The sequence below is a fragment of the Panthera tigris genome, chromosome B4, assembly GCF_018350195.1.
Source record: "Panthera tigris isolate Pti1 chromosome B4, P.tigris_Pti1_mat1.1, whole genome shotgun sequence".
Classification (NCBI taxonomy): Eukaryota; Metazoa; Chordata; class Mammalia; order Carnivora; family Felidae; genus Panthera; species Panthera tigris.
This window is the reverse complement of record NC_056666.1, coordinates 125,136,974-125,156,915: the sequence shown is the minus strand read 5'-3', so window position 1 is coordinate 125,156,915 and position 19,942 is coordinate 125,136,974. Positions and strand designations below refer to the sequence as shown.

Here is a 19,942-nt window from a genome sequence, read left to right as displayed (position 1 = left end):
TTATCACCCCCACCTCGATATGATCGCAATGTGTTAGCAAATGGCTTCCCGGATGCCCCACTTTCCAGAGATGCCTCTCAATCTCTGGTTCACAGAGAGTTCCTTTTCTCATTTTCAAGAAAGAATGGCTGTGTATCAATTTATGTCTTATATCATTTTAATCATTTCAGTGTCTTAGCTGGGGGGGGAAGGTGGAGATTTTATCATGTACTTAATTGGCCAACTTGAAAACAGAAGCATGTGGAGTATATACATGTGAGTAATGAATAACTGCAAGGCATCTGTAAATCCAGGCAAATACTACGGTCTTGGCATTGATTGGGTTAGAATGCTTTTCCAGAAAGCTCTTGCTGTAAGTCAACTCCCCACTCAAAGCCTTTAGGGGCCTTTCATTACCTGTAGTGCTGAGGCCAGTGTACTCAGGGGATGGATTGCTGACGGGGGAGGACGGAGGTGGCACTTCGACGGACGTGGCGGATTTGGCTGGCGAAAACGATGGCACTGGTGAAGGGGTTGGCGGGGCAGCCTCTGTCAAGATAATTTCTTCTCGGACTTCTGCTATGGGTAGAGAAAGGGTAGATTCTCAGAGCCAAAGGTCAAGGCAAGTTGTCTTCAAAGGACTTTAAAAATTGAAATATTCTTTCTGATCTGTGGGTCATGTCACTCCTCTGCTTAAAGCCCTTTGATGGTTTCGAATCACCATCAAGGCATGCACGCAGTTCCCATACACAGCCATGCCCACTCCAAAGAAGAAAAGGACATCACTGCTTTCACACCACTTGGCCTGCCCACTACAACTAAATTCTTCGGAATAAAGAGCTAAAGAAACACAGAGCATAGAAGCAAGGATGCAAATCAAACTGCCAAGTAGGGCAACTCCCAGTGAAAAGCTGGCTTACCAGTGCTTCCTTCTCCCTTCATGGCTCGCATGAGCTCATTGGCCCGCTCCTGACAGTGCAGGGATTCTAATAGGTAGAGCACGTAGTCGTCAAACATCAAGTGAATTAAGTGAAAAGACCCTGGTGGGAGAAGATCCAAACAGAAAGGTAAGTCATGGCAGCGCACGTACGCCCCTCCACCTGGTTAACAGCCCGTGTTGTTGGGCTTGTACTCTAATGCTCTGTTCAAGACTCTCACTCCCTACTCCATTATCATCTCCACATGGTCAAAAGTTGCTCTTCTTTGCTGTGTCCTCAGCCTAGCCTAGTGCTCGACATAAGGTAAATGGCACTAACACTTTGTAGCAAGTGCGTCTTTTTCCTTGCTCAAACTGGCTCATCAAAAATGGTGCCCATTGAGCCATCTGTCCAAATGTTTCTGAGCCCTCACATACCCACTGGCCTCGTCCTCATTTGAGCACCACTTACTGTGTTCAGTGTGTGTTGACATGGTGTCTTTCATTTTTATCTCTTCTACAAGTATGTCCTACTTCCCTGATTGGACTTTAAGGATGTCCATGGCAGAGATTTTGCCCTCTAGTTCACTATACCAATGTTACCTGACAGGATTCCAGAAGCAGAATTGAAAATTGAAACCTGTAACAGCTGAATTATTTCCTTAAATGTTTCTGAGACCTTTGTTGAACACACGGTTCTCAGAAAAGGTATTAGATTGGAGCGCCTGGGTGGCTCAGTCAGTTGAGCGTCTGACTCTGGCTCAGGTCACGATCTTGCGGTCCGTGAGTTCGAGCCCCGCGTCAGGCCCTGTGCTGACAGCTTAGAGCCTGGAGCCTGCTTCGGATTCTGTCTCCCTCTCTCTCTGCCCCTCCCCCGCTCACGCCCTGTCTCTCTCACTCTCAAAAATGAATGTTAGAAAAGGTATTAGATTGGAAATATGGTATTCTCAAATAAGACTCTTCATTCTTAATTTAGAGTAGACTGTTTCATAAAAAGGGATGTGGTCATCTTAAGACATTTTTCCAATGTGCCAGTCTCTGTGTTCAAAGTCTTATATTCTCTAACTTAATCTCTTACCACTCTGTAAGATAGGTACTTTCATTCTTACTATAATACATTATTTCAAAACCATCTTTTCTGGCATGTCATGCTGCCACCATGGACAGTGGAATGATCCACATATGGAAGGGGCTCAGTTAATGTCTGCTGTAATCAAGCCTCAGGAATGCCAGGGTCAGAGGGGCCAAACCTTCATCTCTGGTCTCACGTTTCCAACTCCCAAGGGAACATCTCCATGTGGATATTCTACTTCCCATGAAATGTCGAATACTTCTCACCCACCTATCCTACAGGCTGACCTCCTCTTCCCATTTCCCTCCAGTCTGCTTTTTTAGAGGACCTCTGAGACTCTCTGGTATTACTTATACTGTAATTCCATCACCACCACCACCACTATTATCATTATCCTCGTCATCATCGTCATTATCTGCTGAATGCTTACTGTGTGCCAAAACTCTGCTAAGCAATTAACACAGGTCTCCTCCTTACTACAAACAGTGGGGTAGGTGGTACTGTCCTCCCTTATTGAGCAGGAAAGGAGTGTCTCCATTAGGAGTATGTAGGGATTTGCCTCAGTTTGATCTGGCTCCAAAATCTGTTCCCGTTCCCTTACAGATCATCCAGTCCAGTCTGCTCACAGCCCAGATGGGGGAAAAAGGCATTGGTCCTAGCAGGGCCCTTTGAGTTGGGAGCTATGCCTTTTCAAGTCTCAGTTAGAAGGTGATGGGGCTATAGCTCCAGTTACACAACTGGTTAGTGTGTAATACTTGTAAGAAGTAAGGTGATAGGGGTCTTCTGGGAGTGATGGGACAGCACCTTCTTGGTGGAATATACTACCAATTTTCTTTTTAATTCTATCTTCTTGGTGGAACTTATCAATTTTCCTTTTAATTGTACCTTAGACAGACAGACAGACACACACACACACACGCACACACCACTTTCCATCCACTTCCCCCAAATGGGTCCTGTGAACCACTGAGGAGGTAGCACTGTGGGCAACTGTGTGGGCACTGGATCACTCTGCCCAGGTTGAGATCCAGCTCTGCCACTGCATCACTAAGACCCTGGATGAGTTACCCTTAGTAAATGTTACAAAATCCGCCATTTCTTGAGCCCTTGCTCTGTGGCAAATTCATTATCTGTGTAGATCTGTGTAAATGTGCAGACTTATTATAACACTTAACCCTCATCACAACTGTAAGAGATAAGGGATACTCTCCTTTTGCAAAGGAGGACATTGAGACTTACAGAGGGAAAGTAAGTGTCCAATGTCACATAATTATTAACTGGAGGAACTGGGACTTGAACCCAAGACTGTCTGATTCTGGAGTTCTTTGATCATTGTACAACACAGCTCTCTAAAAGGGGGGCGGTAAAACCCCTTGTTTTGGTTATAGAAGTACTAACCATAATGAGGAAAAGGACACACTAGATGTTTAATGAATGGTAACTGCTTGTTATTATTATCTATAAAGTCCCTTTTGCTACTAATGTCCTAAGATCTCATAGGATATCATATCATAATATGATTGCTTTGTCCATATAGTCAAAGAATTCAGAAGAGAACATCAAATACTTCAAAGGAAAGGGTCTCCAAAAATGAAGAAATATTTGCTCCAATGTTGCTATAGGTCAATAAGGATAGAAAGATAGAAACATGCTGTGAAACAATGAATTAAAATGGAAAACCCTAGATAACGAAAATGGCATTAGTTGTATCACAGGCAAGCACCTTGGAAATCATCCATACACCCTCCTTTTTTATAGACAAGGAAACAAAGATCTGATACGGTGAAGAAATTTGCCTAAAACCACACTGTTAGAAACACCAGATTGGGGCTTGGAGGCCAGTAATGTTCGGGCTACAGGCTCTCTTCCTTAATGGCTCCGATCAGTTACCCAACTGGTCTGATAATTTTCAATCACTTTTGAACACAGAGTTTGTAGAGTTACTGCTATGTGCCTACTACTGTGCTAAGTGCTCCAAGTACAAAAGAAACCTGAAGCTCAGTTCCTGACTCCACAAAAGCTACAGGGTCCTTTGCAGCAGAAGTCAATCATTAAGACAACTGGGAAACAAACAGTTCAGTACTGGTGGGGGGGAGGAGGGGGAAGGGAGGAGGACGGAGACAGGGTGGGGGGTGTCATGGCCACCGGAGTAGTGCCAGGAGAAGATGAGGGCAAAGAAAGTAGGGGATACAGAAAGACACAGAGAGGGTGGGGTGGGGGGAGAGGGGAGAAAGAGAGAAATATCGAAGACAGGCAAGAGGCAGTTGCAGCTAACATCCCCTGCTTTATTTCTCTCCCTAGCACTTATCACCATTACATATACTATATAACCTATTTATCTTTATCATGTGCCTCCCTACACCAGACCGTAAGCTCCATCAATGCAGATGTTTGGGTGTTTTCACTGTTCCCTATATCCAGCGTCTACAACAGTGCCAGGCACAGAGTAGAGGCTCAGTGACTGTCGGTTAGATCAACCAGTCAAATGCCCAAGCACTGTTTACCATACGCACTGCACTAAGTCCCCTTTCCAACACTGTGAGGAGGTATTACTATCGTCTTCAACTAATACATGGGGAAATGAAGGCTCAGAGGGTTTGAACAACTTGCCTAAAGTCACAGAGTTAACATCAAAGCCTGTCATGGATAAGGTATTAGGATACAGACAAAGGAGACTTTTGTTGTTGTTGCTACAGGTTAATATAGTTGATCACATTGCATAGAACCAAAGCATTTCTCTTTTCTTATGAAAAATTTCAAACATACAAAAAAGTACACAGAATTTTTAAATGAACATCAGTGTATTCAAGTCCTAGCTTTACAATATCTTAATATTTTTACTATATTTGAATCAGATTTGGGTGTTTTTTTTTTGTTGTTTGTTTGTTTTTTTAAGTAGGCTCCAAACCCAGGGCAGAGCCCAATGCTGGGCTTGAACTCATGCCTATGAGCTCAAGATCTGAACTGAGGTCAAGAGTCAGATACTTAACTGACAGAGCCACTCAGATGCCCCAGATTTGTTTTTTAATTGAAGATAAAGATGAAGCCTCTGTGTTCTCTTCCTTAATTGTATTTCTCTACTTTCTTGTGTTCAACCCCTGAGGTAATCACTGACTTGAATCTGGTATTTATTTGTTCACATGCATTTTTCCACTCTTACTATATGTATTTATGTATCCATAAATAACATATGGTATTGTTTTCTGTTTTCAAACTTGATATAAATGGTATCATGCTTTACAGAGCATTCTACAACTTGCTTTGGGCAATCTATCCACATGGATGCATATAGCCTAATTTGATGGCCACTGTTTGAATATGCCACAATTTATTCATCCATTCTCCTGTTGATGGAATTTTGGTTGTTTATCATTTCCCACTATTGGAAAATGGCCCTAATGAATATTTTCTGTACCTGTTTCTTGGGTCTGCTGGGTCCAAGAGTTGCCTGCATATTCACTCTTATGAGACAGTGTCAGATAGCTCACCAAAATTTTTTACATTCCTACTGGTAGTATATGAAATAGAGTATTTGCCAGTCTGAAGGGTGTGAAATGTTATCTTATTGTGTTTATAGTTTGTATTACTCTAATGACTAGAAAGGTGTACATCTTTTCATAGGATTATCGTCCATTTGAATTTCCCCTTCTGTGAATTACCTATTCATATTCTTTGCTCATTTTTCTAGTGGGATATCTGAATAATATTGGGGTATGTGAATTTCTTTGTGGGTATTTAAATAATTTATTTAGAGGGGTTTATTATATATTCTGGATAGTAACCCTTTGTTATATGCACTGCAAAATATGTTCTCCTTTTCTGTGACTTTTACCTTTTAACTTTGTTAATGGTGTGCTTATTAATCACAAGTGAAATCCAGATGTGGTTCATTTTTGCAATCTTTTCTTTATAACTGGTCCTTTTTTGTACCTTTTTAAAGAAATAAATTACTATGTCAAGGTCATAAAAATATCATTCCTTATTTTCGTCCAAAAGGTTTAAGGTCTTCCCCCCTCCCCCATTTAGATGTTTCTTTTCAGATGCTGTAGAGGAGGGGTCTAATATTTATGTACCCCAAAGTGCTTGTCCAGAAGAAATTTGCCTAATCCACTGACTTTTAATGCCATTTCTGTCATATATACAATCCTCTTGTTTAACAGACAAGGGGAAAAGCATCTGATGAGGCGAAGGCAAGTTTCGTGTCCATCTGTCTTGGGCACCTCTGTTCTGTTTCATTGCTCTACTGGTCTAACTATGTTACAAGCCCACGCTGTCTTACTCCATAACAAACCTGAATATCAGGTAAGTGAGTCCCTATGTCTCGTTCTTCTTTCCCTTCAAAATGTCTTTACGACTCTTGGCCTTTTGAATTTTTACATCAGATTGTCAAAGGGAATAAGGGACTGGATTGGAATTCTGTTGAATTTACGTATTAATTAGTAAGATCTCCTTGATGTTGACTCTTTGCAAACACGAACATGGTATATTTCAATAATAGTTTAAAAAATTCTCCTTGAAGATCTTCAGGCAATTTTTGTCAGAATTATTTTATAGGTATCCTTTAGTTTCTGTTGCTATTCTGAATGGTATATGCCTGCGTATACTTAATATATATTAGTATATACTTAACACATACTTTATATACACACACAATTATATTTTCTAATATAATTCTGGGTAGTGGTGGGTTCTGGGTAGTGCTAAGAATGCCAGTGATTTTTAAAAAAAACTGAATTGAGTAATCCAGTTGAATTCTTATTTGTTCTATTAGTTTGTAGATTGTCTTTTGTCAACCATCATGACATCTGTAACTAAAGGCAATTTTGTGTTTTCTTTTCCAATTCTTACATTTCATTCCCTTTAGTTATTATATTGGCTAGGACTTCCAGTCAATATTTATTAGAAACAGTGTTAAAGGCATTCTGGTCTTCATGATTTGAGTAAGAAAATTTCTAAAGTTGGAGCACTTGGGTGGCTCAGTTAGTTAAGCGTCCAACTTCGGCTCAGGTCATGATCTCATGGTTTGTGAGTTAAAGCCCTGTGTCAGGCTCTCTGCAGTCAGCAAGGAGCCTGCTTTGGATCTTCTGTCCTCTTCCTGCTTTGCTCCTCCCCCCCCCCCCCCACTCTCTCCCTCCCTCTCTTCTCAAAAATAAACAAACATTAGAAAAGAAAACTTCTAAAGTTTTACCAGTTAGTGTCATGTTCACTGCAGATTTTTGGTTGCCCTTTAACATTTAAAAAAAATTCCCCTGTATTCCCAGTTTGCTAAGAGTTTTGTTTTTTGTTTTTTTTTTAATAATACTTGGGGAGCTGAATTATATCAAATGCTTTTTTCCCTCTATATCTATAGAGAAGATCATATGATTTTTCTCTTTTCATCTGTTAATACTGTATGTTAGTTTCTTTTCTGACCTTGAATCATACTTGAGTTCTTGTCATAAACCTTATTAATCATGATTTAAAAATGTTTGCTGCTGGATTTGATCTGCTAGTATTTTACTTAGAATGTTTCATCTATATTTATGTGTGGTTGGGTAGGAATTGTTTTTCCCCTACCATTCTTCCAAAGTTTTGAAATTGAGGTTGTATTAGCTTCATAATTGAGATGAGATTAGCTTCATGAGTTGTATAGGTTTCCTTTTGTTTTTATTGCCTGAAACATCAATTTTCATAATCATTTTCATTAACTAAGGATTTTATGTTTCTTATAAGTTTAGTAAAAGTTGCCTGTAAAAACACTTATGTCAGATGTTTTTTTGAAGGAAGAGGCTTTTTCATCTACTGTGATGATTACTTGATCTTATTTCTAGCAATCTAATTTTATGTTTTTGTTTACCGTCTTTTATCTATGCTTCTTTTATCTTGCCATCTCTTTTCATAATTTTCCACTTTCCTTGGCAAATTTTAATTACTTAGTGATGATTCTTAATTTATTAACATATATCCCATACATTTTTAAAATCCAAACTACTTTTTTTTCAGCGAAGTCTAAAGTTATTTAATATTCCGAGACAAAAACCTTTATGCTTTAACTGGTCTTTGGAGATTCTCTTCTCACCATCTCATGTTACATTGTAGCCTAAAACTTGCTTTGACAATTTGTAAACACACAAAAATTATTTTTTAAATTATAATCAGTAATTAAATGTGCTTACAAATTTAAGAATTTGTCTCATCTTAAAATAAGGCCTCCAAATTGTTTGACCTTCCTTCCCTGGAGAAGGGGGGTTGTCTATGTGACCCGCTTCCATCTTGGTAGGTTTGTGACTCCTTTGACCAACACTGTGGAAGGGGGAAGGGACACTTTAACTTTGGGGACTGGGTCATAAAAGGCGATGTTGTTCCCCCCTGGAACAGTGAGCCGCGATGTGAGAAGTTTTAACTGTTCAGGGGCCACCATGTGGTGTGGACACTGAGCCACATGAAGTGGCCATCAAAGGCATCCTGATCGCAGTCCTATCTTGAAGTCATCCAAACCCAAGCACAGACATGTATGTGAGGGAAGAAGCCTCCAGATGATTCTAGCCTCTAGCTGTTGATGCCCTACTGTCTTTGAGTGTTCCCATCTGAGGTGCAGAGTAGAGATGAGGTCAGAGGTCACAAAGCAGAGACAAGCCATCCTTGCTGTGCTGTGTCCAAATTCCTGACCCACCAGAATCCGTAAGCATAACAAAAGGACTGTTTTAAGCCACTATGCTTTGGGGTAATTTGTCACACAACAACAATAACTAAAACATGGTTGTTTCTGTTGCCCAGACCTTAGCTATGGCTTTATTTTTCTTCTTGCTGAAATGCATCCTTTCAGTGCTTTTTAAAGTGATGTTCTATGGGGCCAGATTTTCTCAGTCTTTGTAGAACTGACTAGGTCTTTACTTTGCCCTCACTCTCGAATAATGGTTGACAGTTCTTTATTCTCAACAGTTGAAAGATATTATTTCTGGAGTCCCTTCTTACTCATGATAGACTAGTTACTGTTCTGTTCTCTCATAGCTTCAAAAAATATTTTAAATCTTATCAATATGGATTTTTAAAAGTCCACCAGGGAGGATTAAACAAATTTGTCCAGACTTCTGGTGCAATGCGTCTGAGCCCAGGGCGTTTGTGTGAGTTGTGGTAACTGAAGAAGCGTGGGTTTTGTGGCCAGGCAGATCTGATTTTGAAGCAGAGCTCTGGCCCCTTGCTCCCTTGCCATACTGATCTCGGGCGAGAAAATTCTCCAAGCTTCCTTTCCACCTCTTATTATCTGCCTTGCAGAGTTAATGGGAGAAGCCGACAGCGGCATGTGCCTCCTAGATGTCTGTTTCAACGAGCGTCATTATCCTGCCTTCGCTCTACGCTCTACCTCAGGCCTCATAGGTTGTTGCAAGAATTAAATGAAAACATGCCCAATATTATGTCTGGTGCATACTAGGCCGTCGATAAATGTTACCTTGTTTTTATGAGTACTATTCAACAGAAGAAAGTTAGATGAGGTGGTGGCTTAGCAGAAAGAACAGGAGCTCTAGCATGGAAAAGCTTCGGGGCGGGGCGGTGGCCAGCAGAGTCTGTGGTGCGTGCGTGGGCAAGTCCCATGTCCTCTCTGGTCTGCTTCCCCCGAATACAGGAAAAGTAATTCCTGCCTCCTAGTGCTTGGTGGGGGCCTGGCTGACATGTGCAACGTTTGGCAGGTTCTGGGTAAGAAAGCTGGGCCCGGCCCTCTAAGCCTAGAGAAGCAGCCTGGAAGGCTCGGTCGTGGCCACCTGGCGTGAGAGCCAATCTCTGACAGGGCTGCTCCTGTATGACCTCCCCAAGCGGGGGAGCTGTGACGCTAAGCCAGCAGACAAGTGCACAAGCAGGTGAACACTTGGGCAGTCTGCAGTCCCGCCCCCTTGGCTGGCAAACACAGGGCCGCTTTTCAAACCGTTTGATGCCCCAGTCCTTCCAGGAACTACTGTTCCTAAGAGTGAAATCAGAGGCATTTGGTGAAAACCCAGAGTGAGACGGTAAAGGCACCTGCACTGGCTTGGGGTCCAGGTGTCCTATGAACTGAAATCACAGCAGCAAATGGAAAACACGGGGCATGTGTGTGTTTTAAAAGTAGAAACCCTATTTTCCTCAGCTCCATTAGGATTCAAAGTTCATTGCCTGCCGGTCTACCTTTGCGGTCTAATTTTGCTAGAAACTGCTGCTTACAGCAAAGAAAGAACGTCTGGCTACTTTGGTTCACAGCATAGGCTCTTTCAGCGAGAAGGAATTAGGAAGAAAAGAGTGAAAAGGAATTAAGGAGAAGAAAGGAGTCAACTACCTTTGAAAGAGGCCGTTCTGGGAAGAGGTGGTAGAGACCCGCCGGGGTCATGGTGACAATCCCCACCGTCACGTAGTGGTCAGCCCGCGCCATTCACGGCGGCAAGGATCGTGTGGGAGTTATAAGATAGATGGAGCTGGCCCCTGTGGTTGGGGGAGGGGGGCCGTGAACAGAGGGCTCTTTTTCCTAATTAGCTGTTTTTATACAGGGAACACATGACCCAAACACAACCACCAACTGTGTCTTTGACATATACAGGCAGAAAGGGGGAGCTGGGCTTTTGTCTGCCGCAAATTCTTTCAACTTGTCCGTCACCCAAGCTGCAAAACCCAACAATGAGTCGGATGAGCAGGACCGTTGCAGACAGTTTGCTAAATGGACTTGGAAACAGGTATTATTTCAACCCACTTAGGCTTGGAAAATACTGTAAAAGTGAAATTGGGTTACTATCTCTGTCTTTTCTTTCCTAAGAGATTTGTGACCATTTCTGCCATTTGTCTGAGTTTCCGGTGTGTCCCCAAATAGTGGGTGGTTCAAAAAGAAATAAACACACTTCAAGTTTTTCTTAGTGATAAATGCAACCCTTTCGTAGAACCCTAACTGTTCTACTGCCCCAACTTCCTTTGTCACATTAACTTAATATGAACCAATGAATTTCAAAGAATACTGCCAAGTGAATTACTTTCCCTGTTGAATGAAGGGTACTCAGTAATATACATAATCAGTTTAAGACCCAGCAAACTGAAGAATAAGGAACAAAGCGAAAAGGGATGCTGGCTTTGTGGATGCGTGTTATGTATGTATATCGACAGGTGCGATCCTGTTGATTCTTTGATTTTGAAGCAATGAAAAAAATCTCAAATATTTTTCAAACATTCGCCTAACTGAAAGCAGTTACGCACAAGTGATTTTCCCAGAACCAGAGGTAACATGTGCTAACACTAAGTAGGCCGAGCTGGAAGTCATCAAAACGCCATGCTTGAGGGCACTGCCCAGGTAGCAGCCACCAGAGCACTTCCATCCGCGGCTCAGAGAGGACGACCCCCATCTGTAGCCATGGCGCAGGCCAGCGCAGAGAACTTCCCAGTGCGGAGATTAAAGAAATCTACAACAAAACACTTCTCCAACTGGGGAAACACAGTCTTTCATGGACAGAACTGTTTAGAAAAAATAGTGCCGCCTTTGTTTCACTACATACTCGCTCCGTTGTATAGCACAACTGGAAAATGGTGACAAGACCATAAAAAGCTGGATGGAAAAGTGTCAAATTAAACCCAGAGTGAAACCCGGAGCTGATTGGCTTAATTGGAGATAATGAGAAATGAAACCACATCTCTGCTTGCAAAGTAAAATAGTGAGCAAGACGCAATTACCCAGAAAACGTACCAACAGCCCTTTGCCGAAATGCCTAGAAATGTGAGGCCAAAGCACTTTGAGATTTCACATGTCTGGATGATGCCTTAAAGTTTCCCTTCACTTTGCTAATGATGACCTGGACCCAATGCATCATCCATTCTTTCCAGTGACAAGTAGAAAACCACGTCCCACAATGCAGCATAGCAATCCCCCCAAGTTGGTGTTAGGTTCCTGCCTGCAGACCATGATAAGCGCCCCTGGGCAGAGATTTCCAGGCCCGTTTACAATGGAAGCAGCAGGTGTGTATTGGGTAGGGAGGTGAGGAGGACTCAAGGGAAAAAGAACGTAAAAGTCCTCTCCTAGGGATCCGACTGGCACACACTGTTAAAGAAGCTTTAGCCACTCTCCCCACTGCTGGAGCGTCAATTGAGCCATGTGCAAATGTTCAAACTCAGGCTTCTTCTGCTTCCCAGTCTTGGGAAGTGCACACAGTGGAATTCTGCAAAATAGTCCCCGGAAGCAGGATTCACTGGGGACACCCGGCAACGGGGGTGCACAGCAGTGCTATCTACTCCTCTTTAAGCTCAGATAGTACTCTCCGTGTGAGAAACTGCATTTTCCAATTTGCATGCTTTTTAGCACGCAATGCCATCTTTCTCCCCGGAAGTCCTGATGATGATGTGTCCTTCCAGAACACACACATTTCAGGGTGATGTCCTTGTGGGCCCAGGGACAGGAAGTGAGATCACGGCTGGGTCTGGAGAGGTGGACTTCACGCATGAAACCCAGAGAAACAGGGTTTGGATATGAGGAGGGCTGGGGCGGCCTTACCAAAGCTGGGGGCACTATGCAAGGTCATGTCCCGGATCACCCTTGTGCCGAAACAGGACCACATCAGGAGGAACTGCTGGGCCACTTTCTTCAGGGACCCTTGTCTCTTGGCAGCCACCTACAAGAAAGTGAACGGCTTAAACAGGGGTCAACTCAACCTTTCCTTTATTACTGTCTGTCTGAAAGATGATAGGAAGGCTTATGGATCTCCAAGTTCAATGCTATGGAACCAATGGCTTTTTGACTTTCTGTTTCTACCAGCAAAAATTCACTTTAGAAAATGAAAGCTGATGTTGGGACCCAGTTTACACCGCAGACGAAAGAGAGACGCTGACCTGGCTGAATCAGGGGAAGGAGACTCATGGTCCTGCCTCCTGCAACCCCCGCCTCCGGAGGGGGCCCAGGCCTCTGCTCAGAACCCCAGGGCTCCGTGGCTGCTGAGGAACGCTCAGACAGCTCAGTGCGGGGCTCTGCATCTCCCAAGTGCCACGAAGGTGAGTGTTGGGGGGCAGTACCGGGGCTGCTCCTCCCGCTCCAGCTTACCAACCTTCACAACACACCGGTCCACCATGGTGTCTAGCCACTCGATGTAGGACTCGATGGGAGACTGCTCCTCCAGGAGGTGGTCAAACTCCTGGTACACTGTCAAACAAAGGAGAGCCCCCACACGTCACTGCAGCTGTGTCTACACAGAGCCACAGCTTAAAAGATCAAAGGAGTAAAACTGAATAAAAACAAAACTCCAGCCTCAACGGAGCACTCAGACTTCAGAAAGCATGCCCCGACTTACCTTTCTAGGCTCATCTTCGCAGCCTGTGAACACCGGAAAGCCCGGCTACCACAGATAGCTTGCATTCCCCCCAACAAACCCTGCTTTTCTCAGGCAGTTCCCTTCGCTTGGACCATCTGGTTCCTCAGGGCCCAGCCCAGCCGAAATGGCTGTGACATCCTTTTTCTTGTGACATCCTTTTTCCCCTCCCCGGGCCCCTCGCCAGCAGAACTGATCGCTCATCCTCTGTGCTTCCACAGCATTTTATTATCCGTATTCCACCTTTACTGCATCACTGATGCTGTGTTACGGTTGTGAGGGCGGGGGTGTCTCCCATGCCAGCTCTCTGTCCGACCTCTTTCCTAGCTGAGGCCGTCCCTAGCCTCACACAGCCGTTATCCAGGACGTGCTTCCTTGCACGAACGGGCACAGACATTGCAGCTCCCTTGCTCTCTGCCTCATGGTAGGGCTTCTGAACCACAGCTACGTTGGGCAAATAGCTCTAACCAGCCTCTCGGAGCTTGGCATGTAGCAGATGCTTACTCATTGTTCACAGCATAAAGGAGACAATCTCCACGCCCTTAGTTTCTGCACTAGTAACAGGAGGACCATTGCACCACTGATAACCTGTCTTCAGCTGCATGTCAGGTAACTGAGTCTGGAAGGGCTGTGTGATTGGTGAAGTCAGCAGAAAACAGAAACACTGCTGTGGTTTGGACCATCTCTTCTGATTGCCGTTTCTGTGGTTTGGGTTTTTTGTTTGTTTGTTTGTTTTTTGTTTGTTTGTTTTTACATGTGGAGCTCAGTAAACCAAACCATGCATTCAGACCCACATGTTTCTACAGTTTTAAATTTGCCTGGGCAGTTTCCGTCGTCCCATTCTGTGGGCCTGGCCAATGCATTCCATTTTCCTGAGCTGAGGACTGCCACGGAGGTCAGCTGCCGGGGCCAGGAGATCCAGACAGTTTAGAACGAGAAGGGGCTGAATGAGAAGTCCGCTGAATTGGTATCTGCGTCCTCTTATGGACGAGGAAGCTATGTCCCAATGAGATTAAGTGACCCCTCCAAGGCAAAGGGTAAGTGAGGGCCAGAGCAGGGACTGGAGCCCATGCCTCTGACTTCCCTGATGTTCCCGTTCTCCTGATAGCACTGTCACCTCGCAGGTGGTGAGGCAAATGCTTGCGGCTGACATTTACAGGGTTCTTGCTGTGTGCCAGGCACTTCCCTAATGACACGGACACTCTCACCCCACCTACAGCAACCTCGAGAATGTGATACAGCAGTTGCTCAAATGTTTGTTGAATGAACGGATGAACAACCCGAGAAGGCAGGTATGATTTCTACCTCCCATTTTACAGATGAGGAAGTGGAGGCACTCGGAGGTGAGTAACTTTCTGCAGGTCTCACAGCTAGCGAATAGGAGAGGCAGGTTTCAAACACAGCCTGACTCGACGCTCGCCTCCTAACCCTGCCACTGTACCGGCTCCACGCTGTGTGCCAGGCACCCACACGGTGCGCATGCTGCCCCATTTAATCCCCCCACATTGTCCCCGTGTCAGAGACTTGGAAGCCAGGGTCACAGTACACTGGAGCCAGGGTTTGAATCAAGGTCTGCTGGGCACCCCGACTGTCTGCTCTTACCACAGTTATTCTCATCAGTCTGCCCAAGTCCTGATGTGCACTTGTGAATTAAGGGGAGCCTTCCCAGGCAGGGCCTGATTCACAGAGGTGATGAAACCCCCCTAAAGCAGGAATGTGTAGGTTTGACAACTAGCTGTAAGGAAAGGTTGATGCACACACACCGTTGGTGCAGCACACAGCTGTGTTCAGGAACTTACTTCTCAGTTGTCTGGTGGGAGTTGCAGGATGACGCTTGTGTGCCAGGCCACCTGCCTTGAGGGCTGGTGGCCTTGCTCAATCCCCCCTGTTCCAGGCACTGCATCATATGGCATGTCCTCTTTGGAAACGTTCAACCATTCGTAAATTACTTGTTTGATTTCTGATTGGCCATTAGCTCTAAGCTCTACATGGGAAGGGCAGTATCCATATTATTCACTGCTTTTTGTCCAGCTTCTAACACAGTGCCTGGCCCAGGACAGGCATTCAGCAAGAACCAGCTAGGTGGACTGAACCTCGTCACCCCCTTCCATTAGAAGAAGAGTATGCTCATGGGTCTAAAAGGTACCGTTCGATCCCGGGCCTAAGAGAACTTGAAGAGAAAACTCCCCAAAGTTCCTTCTTGGAGACACTGCAGTAACATCCGAGGGGCTCCAGCAAAGGCTCAGAGCCTGGTCCCCAAAGCAAGTGATGGTGACTTTCCCCTAAGCATTTCCCCTTTGTTTTCCTCCACAAAAGGTGCTGAGTGGGGAAGACAGCGGGGTCTCATGCTGTTGGGAGTCGTATCATTCTGGGTTTCTGCTCATCTGTTTGGTCCTGCATAGACATTACTGGCACCTGTCCATGGCTGGCCTGGGACGAGACCCTGGGGACACAACGATCAGGGGTACGGCTAGTGCTGTTAGGGGGCAGACACCAGTGCTTTCCATTGGCCTTGTAGCGGGCAATAGGGACAAACAGAACAGGAGGCATGATCGCAAGAACTTGGAAAGACCCTGCAGCTTCTGGGACTTGCCCATATCTCATCATTTTGTCTCCTCTGCTCTTCCCAGTGGGCAACACCAGTACGTGGTGGTGACACGCAGGTTTGAGCGCAGCCCTGTGGCCTGGGGTGAGGCTGACCACTCTCTGGGACTGAGTCTGGTCCTCTGTAAAACGGGGGTGGTGGGTATCTTCCCCATGGGCTGATGTACAGAATTAATGAGATCCCGAGTGTGGTAGGTCTGACACAGACTAGGCAGTCCGTGAGCTCAGTCATTATTTTCGGGAGCATCTCTAAAGCTCTTACCAGGGGAAAGCAGGCTGGGGGCTGCTGTGGAAGATGGGACAGTGTCCATGGAGCTCTGGGGAAGAAGCCCTAGGGAAGGTCCAAGGGGTTCAGGTTTCAGCCATTCCAGGTGCTTTTGAAAAGGGCTCAGTGGGAAAGAGGCCCCTAAGAGGAACTTCCTTGTTTATAAACGCCACATGCTTAGGCTGGCTGAAGAACTTTCCCTCAAGAGGACATACAGAAGGCATATACTGGAAATCTGAGGGGCGTGGGGCTCTTGGGAGAACAGACCCCTCTTCTCGGGACACAGCCACTGTGCAGCTTCCTGAATAATGTACTGTCAGGATCTGGGGCCTCACCCCACTCGGAAGGTAAGAGCACCCCAGCTGTCACATCCACCCCACCTCCAGCCATACTCAGCACCCACCTTCCTGAGAGCTGGTGGGAGGAGTGTGGACTCACCGTTCCATACTCCTCTCCTCCAGAGGCATGAGAAAGGAAGGCTGAGCACTGAGGAAGTTGCCAGTAGACCCCCATCTGGGGCGGCCGGGTGCAGGATGCCCTGGGCAGCAGGCTGTGGGGGCGTTTGAGGAACAGCAGAGATGTGCTGACTGCGGTCATGGTCTCTGGCCTCCTCAAGTCCTCCACTACTAAGAACAACCAACCTGACCTTATCCAGAGAACACGAGGAGCGGTATTCCTCCAGTCTTGGTCCACAGGGACGTGAACGTATATGCACAGAGGTAAACCACCATCCATTCCTTCTCCAACATTTACTGTGATTGAAAGGTTCACCTGCCAATAGGTGAGCTGACTGACCCTCTGCTGAAAAACAGGCAGCCCGTCTGCCTCCAGGCTGACATACACTCAGACAGACAACAAGCTTTTGTTCTCATTTTTGTATGCCACCTATGGAACTATTTCTGGCACCGAAGGGTCACATCCGGAGCCTTTTGCATAACACTGTGTGCTGCCCAACTGGACCAGGCCCCCTTTTGCCCAGCAATGTTGACACATGTCCTTTTAAATCAATTAGCCCTCCCATCTGGGCTGACCCATTTAACAGGAACAATAAGAGGGAAGGGATCCTAGGGGGAAGGACAGGGTGGGACTCTCACTTAAATATTTACCAAGATACATTTTCTTTCTTTCTTTCTTTTAAAAACAAAACCAGAAAAGACACAATCCTTGGTGGAACATCTTACATTGGATGATGAGTTTCCGGTGCTCGTCGCGGGAGTCTTCCATGGTGTAGAGGGTTTGCTTGGTGATGCTGTTGAGATCCACGTTCCTCCAGTCTTCTAGCATTTGGAATGTGATGTCTGCGCTGTGGATTACTGTCCGAGATGCCTATAATCCAATCCAATCAACTCATTAGCTCATGGGTTGTTAGGTTAAAACCCCTGCATGTTATTTTCTTTTTAATGAATCTGAATATGGTATTTTGCAAACTACCTTGAAATTAACTAAGGAAAACTCAATTTCAGGAAATCAGCAGATAAGCCCATAACTCAGAAGACCCATACACTCTTTTCCCTTGTGGCTCTCTTTTCTTTTCTTTATAAAACATTACTCCAGGGTGGCCTAGGCTAGACCAAACCCTGCTGTTCCCAGTCCCTTTGGTCTTGACCCCTGGGGAACAATGGGATGAAGCCCAGAGATCTGTCAGCCTTCTGATGTAAGCCTGTGGGATGGGAGCTCTGTGCTTAATGATGTGTCTCCAGTGCCTGAGAAGCAATGGGCTCAGACCTGGGAATGGACCTGCTACCCGTGGGCCTATGGTAGCTTTAATCCCCCAAATTTTATAATGTGTGTTTTTCATATGAATGCATTCTGAAGCAGTTTATGGTCTGGCTTTCTATTTTTGCTTTTTGGTTTTTAGGTAACTATAGTGATGAAAACAAGTATGAATAACTGAGAGAGAAGGAAAGGGAGACAACACCTTAAGACTCAGTTGCTTATTAGTATGTATGTGGTGTGTGTGTGTGTGTGTGTGCACGTTCATGTGCATGCATGCACATGCTCCAGCACAGGCTTAACCTGTGGTTTCCTCAGCAAACCCACATGACTGGAAAACTTAAATTTGCAAGTTGGAACAATATTTGGAACCACCGAGTTGGAACAATACTGATAAAAGAAACATTTCCAGAATCATCTCCTTCACCTGCATATTTAAAAAAAATGTCTTTATAAAATGGAAAACAAAAGATTTCCAATACACAATGGACATTAAAAGTCTCTTAATGCTTGTGAATTTCCAGACAAAGGTAAATACTGACAACCCCTTTTACCCCCAAACTGTCCAAGGACAAGTAAACTCCTGCTTAAATCACTGCAGAACTCTTTGAAGGTCAGAGGCCTAAACTATATGAATATATGAGTTGGGTTAGTCTCTAATGATAATCAAAGCAACTAAATGTAACGGTCTGGTATTCTGGACTAAAATATACTTAGTTCAAATCCTGGCCTTGCTGCTAACCAACTGACTGATTTGGGGCAGGCTAACAGATTCATCTCCGTTTCCTGATCTATAAAATGGAGATGTCCTAGTGTCTGCCTCTTAAGGAGGGCTGCCGTTTGAGGACTCCTTAAGATAACGTTTGAGAGAGCATCAAATCCTAACCACTAGACCACCAGGGAACCTTCCCTGAGATAATGTTTGCAAAGGGCACAGTTTAGGGGGTAAGAACTCAATAAAGGAGCTGCTGTTATTTGGATCTGTTCTCTTTGTGGTGAGGCAGGGACACATCAGGGCCGTGGCACATGGCATCCCTGCCAGCTAGAGGTTTCTTCTCTCACCCTGCCATCACGTCACAACTGAAATGTCACACCCACGGACAGGCCTTCTCTAAGCACTCTATCTAAATTGGACTTACATGCTCCATTACTCTCTATTTCCACTTTGTTTCCTTCATAACACTTATCACTTTTAATTGGTTTTTGTTTAAATGTTTTTGTTTTTGTTTTTCTGCTGAGGGCAAGTATCACTAAACACAGTGTCTGGCATACAGTAGGCACTCAAAAGACTTTGTGGAATGAACCGTTGAGCTAGGAATGCCAAGTTGCTTGCTTAGTGTATCTGAAAGGGCCTGGGTATTTAGAGCCTGGGTTTAAGTGTTACTTGTATGTGTTTAGGAAAGCTCGCTGGCATGTTAGTTAAGATGTTCGATGGTGTTTCATTCCTATCACCAGCCCCAGTTCCTTTGGGCGATCCAGAAATGTGTCTGAGCGCTGTCCTGTGAAGACGGAAAGGTAGCATTTATACGAATTAAAATATGCACTGTCTGTGTGGGAAGTGGGGAGAGTGCACATGTGTGTGCAGATGGCTGTAGGTACAGATACGGATGTTTTTACCTATGCGTGCATTAAAGGGTCAAAGGCTTTCCTAAACTGTCTGAGCTGAGGAGGGAGGCACCAAAGCCATGCCTAGTTCTCTGATACATCCCAAGCCCAGCTCTTCCAAGCTGGGGAAAGAACCAGAAGGCACACACCCTTGGACATATGGCAGTGTTTTTCTATTTTGCCAATATTTGTTTTCTCTCCCAAATCCCACTAATCTGTCAGCCTCTGCCCCATCCTGAACAGTGCCCAGGTATGGCCTCTCTCCCAGGCAGCAGAAACACAGAAGCGTTTCCCTCTGGTTTTCAAACCACCCACTGTGCCTTTTACACCAGGGGCAGGGCAGGAAGAGTGAGTGCTTGTGGGTGTAGTTTTGTATTTTCGCGGTCCTGGCCGGGAGGCTTCCTTCAGGCCACTCTAAGCAGAAACCCCTTCCTTCAACCTTGACCTTGAATAACTGGCACCAACCCAGAACAAGCAGTATAAGGGAGAGGAGGCAAACCCAACACAGA

At 45.0% G+C, this 19,942-nt stretch overlaps 1 protein-coding gene across 6 annotated transcripts in view; it reads right to left on the bottom strand.

The window, feature by feature from the left end:
* RFX4 (regulatory factor X4) overlaps positions 1-19,942 on the bottom strand; it is a 143,459-nt gene that overhangs the window by 23,869 nt on the left and 99,648 nt on the right. For 5 of the 6 annotated variants that reach the window (XM_042993088.1, XM_042993090.1, XM_042993091.1 and 2 more), the window contains 5 exons: positions 17,297-17,441; positions 12,986-13,080; positions 12,439-12,556; positions 900-1,019; positions 397-558 (listed from right to left, as the gene is read on the bottom strand). In XM_042993088.1, the coding sequence (XP_042849022.1) occupies positions 397-558; positions 900-1,019; positions 12,439-12,556; positions 12,986-13,080; positions 17,297-17,441 (640 nt within the window). The remainder of the gene's footprint in view (positions 1-396; positions 559-899; positions 1,020-12,438; positions 12,557-12,985; positions 13,081-17,296; positions 17,442-19,942) is intronic. The other variant, XM_042993089.1, reaches the window with a different exon arrangement.